Source organism: Cucumis melo, chromosome 4, assembly GCF_025177605.1.
Source record: "Cucumis melo cultivar AY chromosome 4, USDA_Cmelo_AY_1.0, whole genome shotgun sequence".
Classification (NCBI taxonomy): Eukaryota; Viridiplantae; Streptophyta; class Magnoliopsida; order Cucurbitales; family Cucurbitaceae; genus Cucumis; species Cucumis melo.
The window spans coordinates 14,980,440-14,997,775 of NC_066860.1; the positions used below are offsets into that span (position 1 = coordinate 14,980,440).

The 17,336-nt window shown below is 32.8% G+C and overlaps 1 protein-coding gene across 1 annotated transcript; it reads left to right on the forward strand.

Moving 5' to 3' along the window:
* Positions 1 to 1,066: 1,066 nt before the first annotated feature.
* Positions 1,067 to 2,548, forward strand: LOC103489918 (caffeoylshikimate esterase). Its single transcript, XM_008449259.3, has one exon. The coding sequence runs from the start codon at positions 1,367 to 1,369 to the stop codon at positions 2,324 to 2,326; it is 960 nt and encodes a 319-aa protein (XP_008447481.1). The 5' UTR covers positions 1,067 to 1,366; the 3' UTR covers positions 2,327 to 2,548.
* The last annotated feature ends 14,788 nt before the right edge of the window (positions 2,549 to 17,336 follow it).

A 17,336-nucleotide genomic window follows, 5' to 3' on the forward strand; every position in this document is an offset into this window, starting at 1 on the left:
TAAAAATCATGTAAATGCATTGCCCTCATTAAAATCAAATCTTGGTTATTAAAACGGGGAGGTTGAAGTAAGGGGGTAAATTTGGAAAATGAAATAAACCAATAAACAAAGCAAACATTTACCAACCAAACATTTTTAGAGTTAGAGCGTTACCTTATCTACCTTAGTGGTGGATCCCACACCCAACAAATCCTTCGTTTTCCCTCCACCAACCACGTCGTTCACCAAACACACCAACAAAATAATCCTAATAAACAAACAAATAAAATTCTTCTTTAGAAAAAGAAAAAAAAAAAAAAAAAGGTTTGTATTTTTCAAAATAAGCTCTTCCTTCTAAATTTTTTTCTTTGTTATTTGTTCTATTTTTACCAACTTTATGAAGGAAAAAAAGGCCAAAGTTTTAAAAATTAAAAATTTTAATTAATTTAAGACTTCAATTTCTTAGGAAAGTTGTTGTAAAACCAAATGATTAATTAACAAACACAAAAATTAAACTAAAGATCCATGTTTCGAGTAATTGGTTGTTAGTGGAGCTGAATTTGTCTTTATATTTTATTTACTTGTATTTTGACTATTCGGTTTCTAGTACCATTTATTTATCACCTTTACTTCCATAACTAAACTAACCCTCAAGCTCACCAAATCAAAGATCAAATTTGAAAGAGAAAGGAAGGATAGTCGCAACCTTTAGTTGCTTTTTGGTCTTAGATTAAAAACTAATTTGAAAAAAAGAATTCAAGAGTTTTTCATTCATTTCTTCCTCTAAATTATCAAAACTTCAAAATAATAAGTTTGTTTGGCTTCTTTTCATTTCTGCTTATGATCTTAGCCAACAACACCAACACATTTATCTTAACATGTTTAAATGTATACTCTATCGTAATTTTTTTAATGAACAATAAAGATGATACAAATAATTAGATTTTTCTAAGTCAACTATCCTTTTAATTATAACAATCAAGAGATGAAAGATCAAGATGATTTTGATGACTTATATACTAATTGTCAGGTATATAATAAAATACAAAAATTTTGAAATAACCTTTTTTTTAGGAAGAATTACACATCACAACTATATTTAATAAGATTCAGACTTTCAAAACTTAAAAAGAAAATAGATACATTGATATAAAAGGATAACGTAAGAGCCTAATATAAAGTATATATTTTGAGTTACCATTTTCTTTAAAAAAAAAAAGTTTTTTTTTTAAGAAAAAGCAACAAAATGAAAATTAAAAAACAAACCCAATAAAATTAAGTTCGTGAATTTACAATTTTGCCCTCCCCACCTACTACCACTTTCCCATCTCCACATTACATTACAACCACTACCCTTTCGTCCCTCACAAACTCACAAGCGGCGAAAATGCCACCGGAGCCACCACTGAACTTCTGGGGCGATCAACCGGAGGAAGAATTCTACGCTTCACAAGGCGTCCGCAACACCAAATCCTTCTTCGAAACCCCCCATGGCAAGCTCTTCACACAAAGCTTCATCCCTCTTGACTCACCGGATCTCAAAGGCACCGTCTACATGACTCACGGCTACGGCTCCGACACCGGCTGGATGTTCCAAAAAATTTGCCTCTCCTACGCCTCCTGGGGCTATGCCGTCTTCGCCGCTGACCTCCTCGGCCACGGCCGCTCCGATGGCCTCCGCTGTTACCTCGGCGACATGGACAAAATCGCCGCCGCATCCCTCTCCTTCTTCCTCCACACCCGCCGTAGCGAGCCCTACCGCCACCTCCCAGCGTTCCTCTTCGGTGAATCCATGGGCGGCGCCGCCACCATGCTCATGTACTTCCAGTCAGATCCAGACACCTGGACCGGCCTCATCTTTTCAGCTCCCCTCTTCGTCATACCAGAAAATATGAAACCAAGTAAGCTCCGACTCTTCCTATACGGCCTTCTCTTCGGCGTCGCCGACACTTGGGCCGCCATGCCGGACAATAAAATGGTGGGAAAGGCGATTAAGGATCCGGAGAAATTGAAGATAATAGCGGCGAATCCTAGAAGGTACACGGGACCGCCTAGGGTGGGGACGATGAGGGAATTGGTTAGGGTAACGCAGTATATTAGGGATAATTTTTCTAAGGTTACAGCGCCGTTCCTGACGGTGCACGGTACGGCGGACGGAGTGACGTGCCCATCGTCGTCGCAATTACTGTATGAGAAGGCGGCGAGCGTGGATAAGACGTTGAAGCTATACGATGGGATGTACCATTCGTTGATTCAAGGAGAGCCTGATGAGAATGTGGAGATTGTGCTGAGGGACATGAGGGAGTGGATCGATGAGAGAGCTCTGAGATATGGGCCGAAGAAATAGGAAACCTTTCAAAAGGATTTAAGAAGATGAAAGTGGGCATTAATGGCGGAAACGGAGGTGTGTTTATTTCTCAGATTGGATGGATAATGTCAATGGCACAAATGGTAAATGTGGTGTGTTTTTTGGGTCAAATCTTTCTTTATTTCAATTTGTTTTAATTGACCTTTTTTTCGTCTTATAATAATAATAATAATAATTAAATATACTTCATTGCTAATATAAGATGTGTATTACTATTCTTTATTAGCGCTCTCTCTCTCTTCTTTTAATCTTTGGGAGAAAATATATCTTTTCTTTTTGGTCTTTTATTCAATTTAAGCTTTCTAAATAATTATTATCGATTGTAGAAACAATGTATCACCGATTTAAAAAATTATAAATATAGTAATTATATCAACAATCTCTTTTATTGTTGATAGACTTTTATGATTTATCAGTGATATATCAATATTTAGAATACGATTTATCATTTTGACAAATTTTACTATATTTAAATTTTTTTTAAATATTGTTGTATATTCTAATATTTAAAATATAATTGCTATATTTCCGATTATCATCCCTTAAATATTCATCCTAAAACTTATAATTTTATTAATCAACCCTTTAAATTTTCTTAAGGGAATTAATGTAGGCTTTCAATTAAGATTACTTTTCCATGAGACAATTTTAATTGTCCATTTTATTAATTCAACGTTTGAAAAGGTTTACAAAAGAGTAAGAATTGAATCTGTTGATGATTTTCATAATCGTAACAAGTAACCTAACTTTGTTCACTTATAACAATAAACAGTGTTTGTAGGTTGGGTTTGGTTAGCCTAAAACATGTTCTTAGACTCAACTCTCAAAATTAAATTAATGGTAATAGAAAAAACAACCATGTATCTTATAAAGACTAGTACTTAACACGTGTGATGCCCGTGATACTTCAAACATTTTTCAATATCATGATTTGTCACAATCTCTTTGAATTATTATTTTTTTTTTCCTTTTAGATTCTCTTTGAAAATTTATGCAAAGATAATTGAAGAAATAAAAAATTGCTAAAATAATAAAAAGGTATAAGAATGATAGATTAATTATTAAACATTTCTTTCTATATCATTGAATATCAAAGAAAAAATACAAAGAGGAAAGAAAAAATAAGCATAAACTTCAAAATAAGGAAGAAGAACCACGTCAAAAATGAAAATATCATAACAAATAAAACATCTATATTAATGGTCTACAAAGACACGAAAATAATCTTCTAACATGCAAATTCATTCCACAAATATTTGCTAGCATGATGGAAAGAGATACATAATTATTAAAAACTCTTGAAGTGCAACGAAAATCCTTAATAATTTTTATCCTTGTTTGTCAATCATACAAAAAAGAATTGTTGGAGGAAAAAGTGTAGATGAAGGAACAAAAAAGAAAAAGTCCTTATCTATCATTTTTTAAATTTAAAAATGAATTTTGAGAGAGATTGAATTGTGTGCAAAAGAAACTAAGAGAAGACTCTTTTTATAGCAACAAGAATGACATTGCGAAACTACTAAAATTCCAAAAGTTTGAAAACCAATGTAATTATAAATTAAAAATAAAGTCATAAATTTTAGAGTGGTTTCTTTTTAAAAGAAATAATTAGATAGAAGACATTTCAAATTCTAGCTTCTTACCATTTGATTACATTTAATGATAATTAATAATTAGAAATCATTTTTATTAATAGAATTCAATTAAAAGGATAACGATAAAAAAAAGTTAAAAGATGTATTTGATTTAAAATGATAAAATTATCCTTCAAATATCAATAATGAAAATAGTTATAAAGGAAGGGTAAAATAGGAAGAAACAATTTTAGAATGAGATCTTTCAATCCTCCATATGCTCCACCTAAATCATTTGCCTTTATTTTTAGAATTATCTTAAAACTATTTTTCAAAGCCATTTTCTTCAACTCTCACCTTTTTTAATTTTAAAAGTGTTTTTAAATTTGAAAGAATAACAAAATGAAAAAGTCAAACAAACCTTTATTTTAAAAACTGAAGAAAAAAAACATAAAACAAATCTAATTTGTTTATCAAACAGACACTTAATCTTTCAATAAAACAAGTTAAGAAATTTCGTAGAAAAAGTAAGACTTTTTATTCCCCTCATATTTGTGACAAGAAAAATAATTCCACTAAACAAAAATAAACAAAATGACTTGGCTAGCTTGAAATTCACAAACACAAACATGTGTGCGCGCATAAATATATATTACATTACTCAATTCTTTGAATAAAGTGTTTGGACGACGAGTCTTATAAATAGATTTGTAGCATTACCTAATCTAAAGGCATTTGCAGATACATCAATCGAACAATTTTTCGTATCAATGTATGTTTTTTCTACAAAAAGAGCATTGTTTGTTATATTTCATGAACTTTGTTTAAATGAACCACATTTTTCCTTCAGATTTTCATGACTAGTAAATTGGATTTCAGAGATGATATGTTCTCCTTAATAACACAAATCTAGCTTACTATCTTCATTAGCATTTTCACATATAGTTCCTATGGTAATAGTTTGAATAGACAATTTTTGAGGATTTCCACCAATTTCTTCAAATAAAATCAACGTGTTAGTCATCGAAAAGGAACGGTCTTTGAATGTGATACCATCTTTGTAAGGGATTTCCACAATTTTCAACACACTTACTAAGGTTATATGCACCTCTGTAGTCACAAGTTGCAATGCAACTATTATTGCTTGTAATGATAAAAGGCCAAAATCGACCTATGTTTTGCCCGTTTACCCAAACTTGACATTTTCCCATTCCTTGCATGTCTAATACTATCGGGTCAATTCCTCAAGGAGTTTTAAAGTTAGTTTTATACCATGTCATAGTCTTCCAATAGATTTTTGAGTTAACGTGGTCCAGTTTTTATACCATGGAACGCCATTAATGTTAAGAGATTCAGCCATCTAAGCACACCAATTGATATAAGTTTTTCCTGCATCTCCATAAGGTGTTATCACGTTTCCATACTCGTTTACAATTTGAGCTAAGATTATTGGTCTCCCTTGTGATGCAAAGAGGTTGGCTTGTTTACACATATTCGCTATTTTTGTCGAGAAAGTTTGCATTTCATTCTTATAAACTTGGTTGTTAGTTCATAATTGAATTCTTGGCATATTGTGCAACAATAAAGGAAAGCCTTCCACATATAGTTCAATTCAACACGCACATAAGGACCGATCTCATAACAACATAAAGTCCAACATCCTATATAAGTTGGAAGAATTTAATAAAATCTAGATGTCCAGAGAAATCATACTTTTGTCTTTGAGGCTCATGGCGGTCCCAAAAAATATATGTTTCAATGGCATCAAGTCCATTGTCCTTATCTTTTTTAATAAAATCAGGCCACATCTCTTGTAACATCCCAAATTAAGGTAATTTATTTTTAATTATCTTAAATTTAATTTTGACAATTGTTGAAATTATTTTAGGTGTTATTTGATTTAATTGTTTGAAATCTTTGATCCGTAGAAATTAGAATTAATTAGATATTTTGGAAAAATATCTAATTAATTGAATTTGGAATTTTTGATTGAATTTGTTTGTTTTAAGTGATTTGTGTTGGAAGATTTGTATTTGAAAGAATTTTGAATAATTATATATAGGAGTATATAATTAATTGAATTTAAAGTTAAAATAATTATATTATGAAGTTAGTGTAATTATTTAAAGTTATATATTATTTTTTGAAAGATAAAGTTGATGTGATAGGAGATAGAGGGAGATTTGAGTTTAAAAAAAAAAAGATTTGATAGGTTTTAAATGAAGAGAGAGAGTATGAGATTTTCTCTCGGGATAGAATAAGAAAAATAAAAGAAGAAATAATAATAGTTATAATAATATTATTATTTCTTAAAAAAAAAAAAGGACCTCAGAATGCGTGGGTTACTATTCATCATCTTCCTCAAGAAACCCTAAGAAGAAAAAAACCCTAAAACCACTCAATCCGCCACCGCCATCTTCCTCCGTTCAATGGCCACCGCAAGTCGTTTGTCCTCTGTCGATCCGTTTCTGTCGTCGATCTCTTCGTCCGTCTCCGTTCGCCATCAGTCGCCGCGTTCTGTTGCATTTCGTTGATCATTCGCTAGTTGGTTCTTCATCGTCAATCGTCAGCCGCAGTTCGGGTTTTGTCTGCGCCAGCTGAGTAGAATGCAAACGCCTTTCCATTCGAGGCGACGCCGAGCCACACGTGAACCCCTTAGCCAAGCCGTGAACCTTTATTTTAGGTATTTTTCACCCGTTTTTTTGGTAAGTTGATTGGGTTTTGGTTAATGCCTAACAAATATTAATTTTAGACCTTAAATAATTTAATTTTGGATTTATTTGGTTAGATTTAACTGGAAGTTTGAGCTGTGGAATTTTTCCAACTAAGGGTAAATTGGATTCAACCTCAACTTTGGGTAAGTTGAATTAACTGGATTTTTGGATCCTTAAGCAACTGTTAATTAAGTTATTGAACTTAGCTATTTACCCTTACTGTTTAGGATTTATTCTTGGAAACTTGACTTTGCTATCGGGATTATGTTTGGTTAAGCTAATCTCCAGGTAAGAGATTCTTCTACTAGACCTTCGAATTGAAGTAAGAGCTTGCATGTAATTTTTCATTATGCATTGATGTAGCTAAGATGCATAATGAGTTTATATTTATGACGATTGATAGTCATGACAGAGCTTATGTTTTAATGATTGATAGTTATGATTGAGTTATGTTGATTGATGATGTTGATGTTAATGCATGAAATGTTAATCTCGTGATTAAGAATGCTAAGATTAATGTTCATGCCATGTTTATGATGTTATGTTATGGATAGAGTGCACTGTTAGCTTTATCTATTAAAGTCGTGCCTACATGGGTGTCCCTCGAGATCATCACCTTTTTTTATGATTAAATAGTCTGACGGGATCACTAGTCCAATATGAGATGATATGTATATGAGTGGTTCGATGGGATCACTCATAGCTCGATTGTCTTAGTGATTCTTTCGAGTTCACTAAAGACTAGTTTTGTCCTACGTGTTCCTTATGTTCATCGAAAACTAGTTTTGTCCTAGGTGTTCCTTTGGGTTCACCAAAGACCAAAGATGTTCCTACGGAATCACAGATTGCGTGTGTTCAGGAACGTGCCAATTTAGGGGTACCACTTTACCTGACTCTAATAGAAAGTTAACAGTCAACTAGCGGGACTAGTAGTAGGTCCTTTACTAAGTATATTTTTATACTCACTGTTTTATGTTTAATTTTTTAGGCAGAAGAAAGTTGGCGAATCATAAGAAGTGACCGTAGCGTGCCATAGAAAAACACTTTTGCTTCCGCCTTATGTTATTAGTTTTTTATTTCAGTATTTATGCATTTTTATTTTTACTCTTTTAAAACTAGATAGGGTCTGAGCTAGGAACTTATTTTTAGATTTATTTCTACTTACATTTGTTTATTTATGATTTTAATAAGTATATGAGGTTTTGATTATGAGCATTTGTTTTATTTTCCATTTTGATTTAAGAAGTTTTTGATTTTCTTATAAAAGTATAAAAAGTTGGATCATTACATCTCTAGGGTGCTACATGGGTAATGAATTAAACCTAAGAAGATATTCGTCGTTCACTATTGATAATTATGGTATTTGAATCATACGAGACATTATTTCCAGTGAAAAAAGATATGCTAGCTAAAGTTGCATTGAAAAGAAGAACAAGCCATGAAAAGTCAAACATCTTTGAATTACAAACCGTATGTTTGGATTTTTTTATTTGTCTAATTCTAAGTTGTTTATATAGAGAAAGTTGGTGATAAGATAAGAGTTGTTTGTAATCTATATTTGTTCTTTTTTTTTTTTTGTTGATGGATTCCAAGTATAGAAAATGTATTTGAATTTATTCCGGCAAAACTTTGTTTATATCAGCTGTCTTTTTTTTTTTTTTTAATTGAAAAAATGATGATCAATAGTATTAAACTTTATTAATGACAACAACTAATTGTGCAATTAAAAGTATTAAGGCCTTGTTAACAAAAAAAAAAAAAATTCTTTTCCAACGTGGGTTTTCCTGTCCGTTTTTTAAGTTTGGTTTTATCTGATCTAACTAAGAAATCCAAGTTATAATCAACTTTATTACAATTATGTTGGGATGTATGGTTTAAATTTTTAAGTGTTTATTTTTTTTAAAAAAATAAAATTATTTGAAGTGTTTTGGCCAGTTACTCCAACCAACTTTAGAGAAAGTAAGTTTATGAAATAAATGGATGTTTGGTTCATTTTTGAAATTTTCGTCTTCCAAGGTTTAGTTCAATTCCCAACGTTTATGATTTTGTATTACTTTTATTTATTTTATTAAAATTTTATATTCAAATGTGTTTACTATTTCTTATTTTATTTTTATTATTTTCCTTCCATTATACATATGTGTGTGTGTTTAATATATATTTTTATAAAATTTTTCTTCTCTTTATTATCCTTCACATTTATTTAACTTGGAGTTTTAAATTTTTTAATATTTTGATTTATGTATTATTTGATTTTTAAATTTTATATTTATATTTAAATTTTCTTTTCTATTTAATTATATTTTATCTTTTGTTTTTATTGTATTTACGTGTAATTTAATTTTGATTTTTAAATTCTTTTATATGTAAAAGATGACCGAAATATTGAAGAACTTTTAGTTATAGACACTTCAAGAAAAAATAAAGCTTGAGATATATATGGCAAAATTTACATAAAAAGTAAGGATAAAGAAATATGAATGAAATTTTTTTCAGACTTATCGAATATACTTGAAGGAAATAGAAAAGGGAAGAACAAAATCGAAATACCAAATAAAAAAACTGATCGGAGAAAATTGTAATGGTGGACGATGTCGGAAATTAGGTTCGTGAAAATTTGATATTGAGTTGAGGATGAAATTGAATAAAATGAATTTATAAAAATTATTAAATACAATATTACCATATTAGTTTCAACTTAATAGCATGTTAAAAGTAAATCTATAACAAATGATATCCTAATAATAAATGCAGATATAATTTTAGATTATTTATTATAATAATTATAGAAGTTATAAAATAGATAATAAATTTGGTATAATATAATTAATGTAGTATTTATTATATATTTTCAAAAATCAATTGTATTTAATATGGATGTGAAGGTTAAAATGATTTTAAAAAACACGAAATCCTAATTAAGATAATAAATGAAATCTTAGAACAATAGTAAAAAATCATGTATAAAGTATGTGAATTTTTTAAATCTCACTACAACAAAATAGACTTTCAATAGTTTTGAATGATAGCTCATTGTAAATGGGCTATTGAAAAGGAAGAAAATTGGGGGAAAATCCCGCCCAAAAACACCAAAAACCAAAAAAAAATTCGTTCTTTTTTCGTTTTGTTTTTTTGTGAATGAAGAAACCTCTCTCGGCTGCCTCACGAAGATTACCTCTCTCGCGCAACTGTCGAACGAAACCCTCGCCCCTCTCACAATCGAAGTCGTGGTACCCTCGCCCCTCTCACGAACGAAACTCTCTCGGCTGCCGTTCTACTGACAACGACGTCACTTGAACGTCTATGGAGAAGCTACTGCTAACTCTTCGTCATCACTTTCGGCAGCCGGTAAGTAACTTTCTCTATTTCTCAACTTTCTCTACGACGATGTCACTTTCACTTTCGTCACTTTCTCTATTTCATCTCTCAGACTTGTTCAGTTGTTTGTGTATTGGCTTCATTTTGTTCATCTCTCAGACTTGCTCAGTTGTTTGTGTACAGTTGTTTATTTCATATGGCTTTCTCTCGCCTTCATTTGATCTCTTATCGTCGTCACTTTCGGTAAGTAACATAAAGAACAAATAATTAATTAGTTGAAGTTTATGCTTTGATAGTATATTTAATTTTTATGGATAAACTAGTACGGATTAATCTTGGAACTAGAATGCAGAGCTAAGACCTCTTGAATGACAAAAGATGGGAGAATGTTAGACTTTTTGAATGTCTAGCTAGATTGTAGCTCTCTTATATGCAATTACAACAACAAGTATTCTTCTTAAGTTGTACCACCGAGTTGTTGTTTCTTGGGAAATTGCCAAAAATAGGTTAAAAAAAGAGCTTTAAATGAATTTTGGGACAAGTTTTCAAAAGAAAGATTTTTAGGACAATTTGGGTGTGAATGGACAAAAATGCCCTTCATTAAATTTCTATCGCTCTCTATTGAATTTTTCGCCTACCCACGTTCGCTTTTCCTTCTCTTTCGCGTAGAACATCTGAAGTAAAAAGAAAAACATCTCCTTTCGTTGGCTTTTGAAATTTCCCACTCTGCTCTTCGAAGATACTCCGACTGTTCGTCTATCGTCGGTCCTCTAGTGCATTTTGTCACTTCTCCTTTTCGAACCGAAGAATCAACTTTGAGCGCTTTCTCTTGTTTAAGTGAGTTTTATTTGTAACCCATTTTCAATATATTTTCTGTAAATGTTTGGTTTTGGAATCGACTTATTTGCTGGAATTTGTTCCTTTTTCTTCAGGCTTCAATCATGACATCAACATCGACATCGACCGACGGACCCTTGTACAAGATTAATCCTTCCCATCATTTTTATTCCCTAGTAAGTTGTTTGTCTCATTTAGAAAAGACAACACATAATATTAAGGCCAAACTCAAACCCGATCAATTAGCCTTATTTAGGAAAACAAAGTTTGGAAACTTTTTGGACCTAAATATTGTCTTTAATGGGCCACTCATCCACTACTTACTGTTAAGGGAGGTGGAAGATGAAGGAAAGGATTCTATAAGTTTCTTACTAGGGGGCGTTGTTTGTACTTTCGGTAGGAGAGAGTTTAACATCATAACTGGACTATGGGGTCCTAAAGAGGACTATATTCAGTTGGTTGGGAATAGTCGACTGTTGGAGAAGTTTTTCAAAGACAAGGAGTGTATTTATGTTAGCGACTTAGAGGATATATTTTTGGAATACGAGGGTGATGACGATGATATTGTGAAATTAGCTTTAGTCTACTTTATAGAGATATCTTTGTTGGGAAAAGATAGGCGAACCAAAGTCGACATTGGTTTTTTCAAGATTGCTGATGATTGGAATACATTTAATAATTATGATTGGGGTCGGATTGTTTTTGAACGCACGCTAAGTGCCTTGAAAAGAGCCTTGGACAAGCAATATGCCAAGGGAAAGAAGAAATCAACACAGACGAAAAAATATACTATCAATGGATTTCCGCATGCATTACAGGTATGTGACTTCTTACTTCTTACTTCAAAACTTTTAAACGATCGTTTAGTTATTTAAACGATGGTTTAGTTATTTAAACGATCGTTTAGTTATTTAAACGATCGATTAGTTATTTAAACGATCGTTTAGTTATTTAAACGATCGTTTAGTTTTTTTTTAACGATCGTTTAGTTTTTTTCAAACGATTGTGAAACCACTTGTTTATATATCTATATATATCTTGTGGCACTTCCTAAACTTGTTTGTCAAATGTCGAATAGGTTTGGGCATATGAGTCTATACCAATCATTGGATGTGGTGTAGATAAAGTAAACGATCATGCCATACCACGAATGCTGAGGTGGGTGTGCCAACAATCACCAAAGTCTCAAACTATAAGCCAGGTGTTTGACTCGCCAATGGTAAGTAGCAAGCAATAGTAACTTACTTAAGGATCGCATGATTTTGTGCTTATTTCTTTGTCCTAAATACATTTGCCTTTTTCTATTTGCAGTTTATAATTAAGGCGGTCATTGAGATGACACCTGAAGAGGAGAAGTTGAAAATTGCTTCAGCACCTCTCAGTCTGAACCAATTGTTTATGATCCTATGCACAAAATACTTGACGTCCATTTAGATAGACTTCGATCTTGGATTACAGACAAGCGTACAGACGATGAGCTGCGTGAAACTTTTCATGGGAAAAAATCGAAGGTTTTTTTCAGAGACTTGTTTATGTGTCGTCGGTGGTTGGCGGATGAGGTAAGGGATTATCTTATCATTTATGCAATTATAATTTTTTCATTGTTATGGTTCTATACATTTACTGCTTACTTTTGTTTCTATTAGCATTTGGATGCACTTTTTCTTTTCATTCGCTTGAAGATTAAGGCAGTCGGGATACCTTCTTCTCAGAACTTCACAACTGCAGACACAATCTTTATGGTTTGGAATCGTCACGTTACTTTATGTATGTATTTGCGTTTGATATTTGTCTTTCGGTCTGATATTTGCGTTTGTATGTTTTTCTTTGCAGCTAATTTTAGTTTCGAAGTGGCCTCTATACAAATAATGTATTAAATAGAATCGCCCGTTTGACTGGGACGAAGAGTAAAGGTTGGTTGACTATGTTGTCGGGTCAAAAGAGGACTTCCAAGATCCTTGGGCAAGTGTTGATTACGTTTACTCTCCATTCAATGTCCATGGCAACATTGGGTTCTATTATGCTTGGATTTGGTAAGTTGTCAAGTGAAGGTTTGGGATTCGCTTCCGTCACTTACAACTGTCGAAGAGATGACAAACATATTACTGCCCATTCGACAGTTGGTGCCAAAGTTGTTAGATAGTACTGGCTTCTTTGATAGGAGAGGTAGATCATCGACATACAAGGAACCTTGGCCAGTTGTCATTGTTGACTCAATTCCACTTCAACGAAATAATAGTGATTGTGGCGTATTCACAATTAAGTATTTTGAGTACATAGCTGCTGGTGTTGGTTTAGATACATTATGTCAAGAAAACATGTCCTACTTTAGAAAACAATTAACATTTCAATTATGGACCAACACTCCTATGTATTGAAATATTTACATAAATCACAAGTATCAATTGGCTGTTCGATTATTCTCTATGTTGCATTTCAATTAGTATCAATTGGCATTTCAATTAGTAGTATCGATTATTCTCTATGTTGCAAAACTACTTGTAGCTAAACGATCGCTTAATTTTTTTATGATTTTAAGAAGATCGTTAAGACATCGTTTATTAAGAAGATCGTTTAGACATCGTTTATTAAGAAGATCGTTTAGACTTTACCAAACGATCGTTTAGACTTTACCAAACGATCGTTTAGACTTTACCAAACGATCGCTTAGACTTTACTAAACGATCGCTTAATATTTTGACGTTTATTAAGAAGATCGTTTAGACTTTACTAAACGATCGCTTAAACATATGTGCGCGATGAGTATTTCTCTACACGAATATTTTGTGATATGTATCTAAACGAATACAAATATTAACTCAAATATTCTTTCTCAATTTTGGCCGCGTTTAATTGAAAATATCACAAAGTATTTATTTTATAACAAAGTTTAAAATTATAATATGTTATTCTCTCTATAAAAATTACATAAAAAAATAATATAAACGAATACAAATATTAACTCAAAAGTACAAGAACGAAATATATATTTTTTTTATTTAGCAAAAGTATTTATTGGCCCAAAGTTCCAGCACATATTGTTGTCTAAATAGTTTCATGTTTGGCACAGTTAGACAACCAAGGTCATTACCAGTTACAAGGCATTCAACAAATTTAGAACAGAAAATTTCACAATCCAATGAACGCCCTTTCTGTAATGTGGCCTTCGATCTGCGTATTGGCCAAGGGCCATATGTGAAATGATCTGAATGGAGGTTGACTCCAATTGCAATCGCGAGTGAGGGGATGCATCGTGCAGGCATTTGAAGAGCTTCATCAACAAGTTTCTGCTCAACATAATTTGGCATTGAGTCGAACACGTAGATCTTGCATTTTCTCAAGTCAGCTGCAATAGCCAACCAGTGTTCTTTTATGTTGATGCAGCTAATCACGTAGTTGACATCTCCCCACCCTGGTATGTGGTCGTAATCAGCAACAGCAGTGTTGAAATAGTATTCCACATCTTTTTCTGTCTATATAGTTAGGTGTGCTGTTGGGTCTGTCCATTCAGCTTTCTTATTATCTGGTGTCACCAGATGAGTATCGAAAATATGGTTCCAAACAATGCAGTCTGGTTTATTGATTCCAAGCTTCAAGAACAAGTCAAAAAATTTAGTCAGAATATAATGATGCAGTTTAACTTCTATACAAAAAAAAAAAATTAAAGAATAACAACTTACTAGAAACGAGGAATGTAATATTCTAAAAGAACGCTTGCAAAGGTGATTGAGATGCAACATTTTATTCAGCAAGTGGGATAATAGCAAATCCAATGTCTACAAAGAAAAAATAACGATCGTTTAGTGAATGAAAGGAGAGTATAAGCGATCGCTTAAGAAATGTACATGTGATCGTTTACTTACTAAGCGATCGTGTAATATTAACTTAACGATCATTTAGTTAATAGAAGCGATCGTTTAGTTAATATAAGCGATCGTTTAGTTAATAGAAGCGATCGTTTGGGAAGAGTACTTACGTCTCCATGTACCCATGTGTTTTCTTCAAGCTGTCTGAAAAAGTCTTTCTTTCTGGTTGTGGAGACTACTTTCCTTTGTTCATGGGTTGTTTTTCTTGATCTTTTCCATTGTAAGTATTTCTTCCATAACTTTGGATCCACTTGCCACATCGGATTATATCTATCTACTTCTCTGATTTCCACATCTGGGACAGGTGTTGTAGATTCTGATATGATCTGAGCAGATGTTGTGGGTGGATTACCTTGTTCATCTTCATCTTGCACCTTTTTATTTTCTATTTTACATAGTTTTCTTCTCTTTATTGGTTTTTCTTGTTCATCTTTATCAGACACAGTTACTGGTTCTTTTTGAACCAAAGTAACTGCTTCATCATTTTTTTGAATCTCAACCTGTTTTTTTATTGTTTCCTGCAATGTAATCGTATTAAACAAGTAACAAACTATTAATTCAAACGACTACAAATTTGTTGTGTATACATACCAGTTGAGATTCTTCATGTACAGTTTGATCCAATGGAGCCAATTCACAAAGTGCAAGAGGTTGACTCACAAGTGGAAGGGTAGTAATCATTTGTGGCAGATCTGTTTCTTTCTGAATTTGATGACTTAGACTATCCGATATATCTCTTATAGTCATTAGCAAGTCTGCATCCCTACCGTCTATGCTTATATCATTACCACATTCCTGTTGATGTTCCCTAAACAAAATGAGAAAAAACATGAAAATAAGAAAACAAATACAATTGTTAGGTATTTATAAATTAGTAAACAATGAAGGAAATGTTAACCTTTGGGTTTCCTCTTGATGTTCAGTATGTTGTTCTTCAGTAGGTTGTTGTTCAGTATGTTGTTCTTAAACAACATACTCATTGTCATTCTGATCAGTATGATCATTTCCTTGATTTTCAGTTTGATTCTAATAAACAAATAAAAACGAACATAAAATTAAAAAATAATGTATTGTTAAACCATCGTGTATATAAAAGTAAACGATCGCGTAACTTTGATAAACGATCGTCTATCAAAGTTAAACGATCGAGTAACTTTGATAAACGATCGTCTATCAAAGTTATACGATCGTGTAACTAATGTATTATGAAAACAAATTTTACCTGGACCAATCTCTCCAGCATCTGCTTCATTTCATACAGCTCCAATGACTGCTTTGTGATTGTGTCATCCATCCTACAGACTATAGAAGTCAGTGTGGATAAATCCTTACGAACTTCTTTTATTTCCTTCTTCAGTTTCTTGTAGGATTTTGAATGACTTTTTTCTTCTTTGTCATTGGACTTCTTTGATCTGAAATGTTTCTTCTTGGTGATTGGATGCATTTCAGACTCGCCAGCCACTGTTTGACTTTGTTCTCTTTGGGGTGACAGTTGTTCTCTTTGGGGTGACAGTTGTTCTCTTTGTGGAGATGAGTCTGATTGCTCCAATGATTTGTTGTTCATTGCTCCAATGGATTCATCGTCCTCCATTTGCATGTTATCATCCCCTCGAATTCGACTCTCCATGAAAGCCTTCTCTTGGGTTGACATCTTCAGTTTAGGTTGAACAACAGTCTGCAATGTAATTGTATTAAACGATCGTGTAATTGTATTAAACGATCACTGACAAGTTTTACTTACATTTTTGTTGTCGAATATGTTCTTCTGCTGCATTTTGTAAGATGGAGCTTGCGTACAATTCCATCTCAATATCCTAGGGATTAATCCCTTACTGTTTCTTGTGGCCAGGTGCTCATTTGCAGTTGAGAGTACTTCAGAAGCCTACACCTACAACATTTAAACAAATATGTTAAACTTTGATGTTCAATTGGCATTTACTTAAAGTTTACGAACAAATAAAAATCACCTGAAAAGCAAGCACGTAGCCTTTGATGTTGTAGTATGACACTGCTTTGGAACTTCGTGTCTTTTTCAGCTCGTATGCTTCTTTTTTTCCTTGGAGACTTGTCTTAAAACTGTTGAGCCGACGAGTGTAGAAGAAAGTTGACCAATCGAAGCTTTTAAATGCTTCTTCATCATCAACTCTTCCCAAAATATTCATGTCAAACTGTGTTTTCTTATCCTTCCCGACCATCACAGTTTCTATGAAGACGGCCAAGGCAACCTTCACAGCATCGTCATCATTTGTAAACTCAAAATTCTTGAAAATTCCTCAATTTCCAAGCATGTTATTAGTTTCTTATTTTCTGATCCGAATAGAAGACTCCGTAGGCGCTTGCTATCGCAATCTTTCTCTAATGGATTGTTTGTTGGCCACAATCTAGTTATGATGTTGAATTCCTTTTGGGTAAAATGGACGTTCTTCCCCAAAACTGAGAAACAGATTTCATCTGCGTTACCGTCTTCAGGTATCTGCCTCAGCAAGAAATGATGGATCAACTGGCCGTTGAAGACCATGTTCACATTCAGCAATGGACCAAAAATTATTTTTTCGAACATTTACAGCTGGTCCTTGGTCAGTTTATCCTTAATAAGACTGTCGATCTTATGCACTTGGCATGACACAGTGGCAGGGAAATACTTGTCGCTAGGTACAGTCATCCTGAAAATATAGTTAAT

Coding starts and splice junctions, on each gene's coding strand:
- LOC103489918 (XM_008449259.3), top strand. CDS start 1,367: ATGCCACCGGAGCCACCACTGAACTTCTGGGGCGATCAACCGGAGGAA.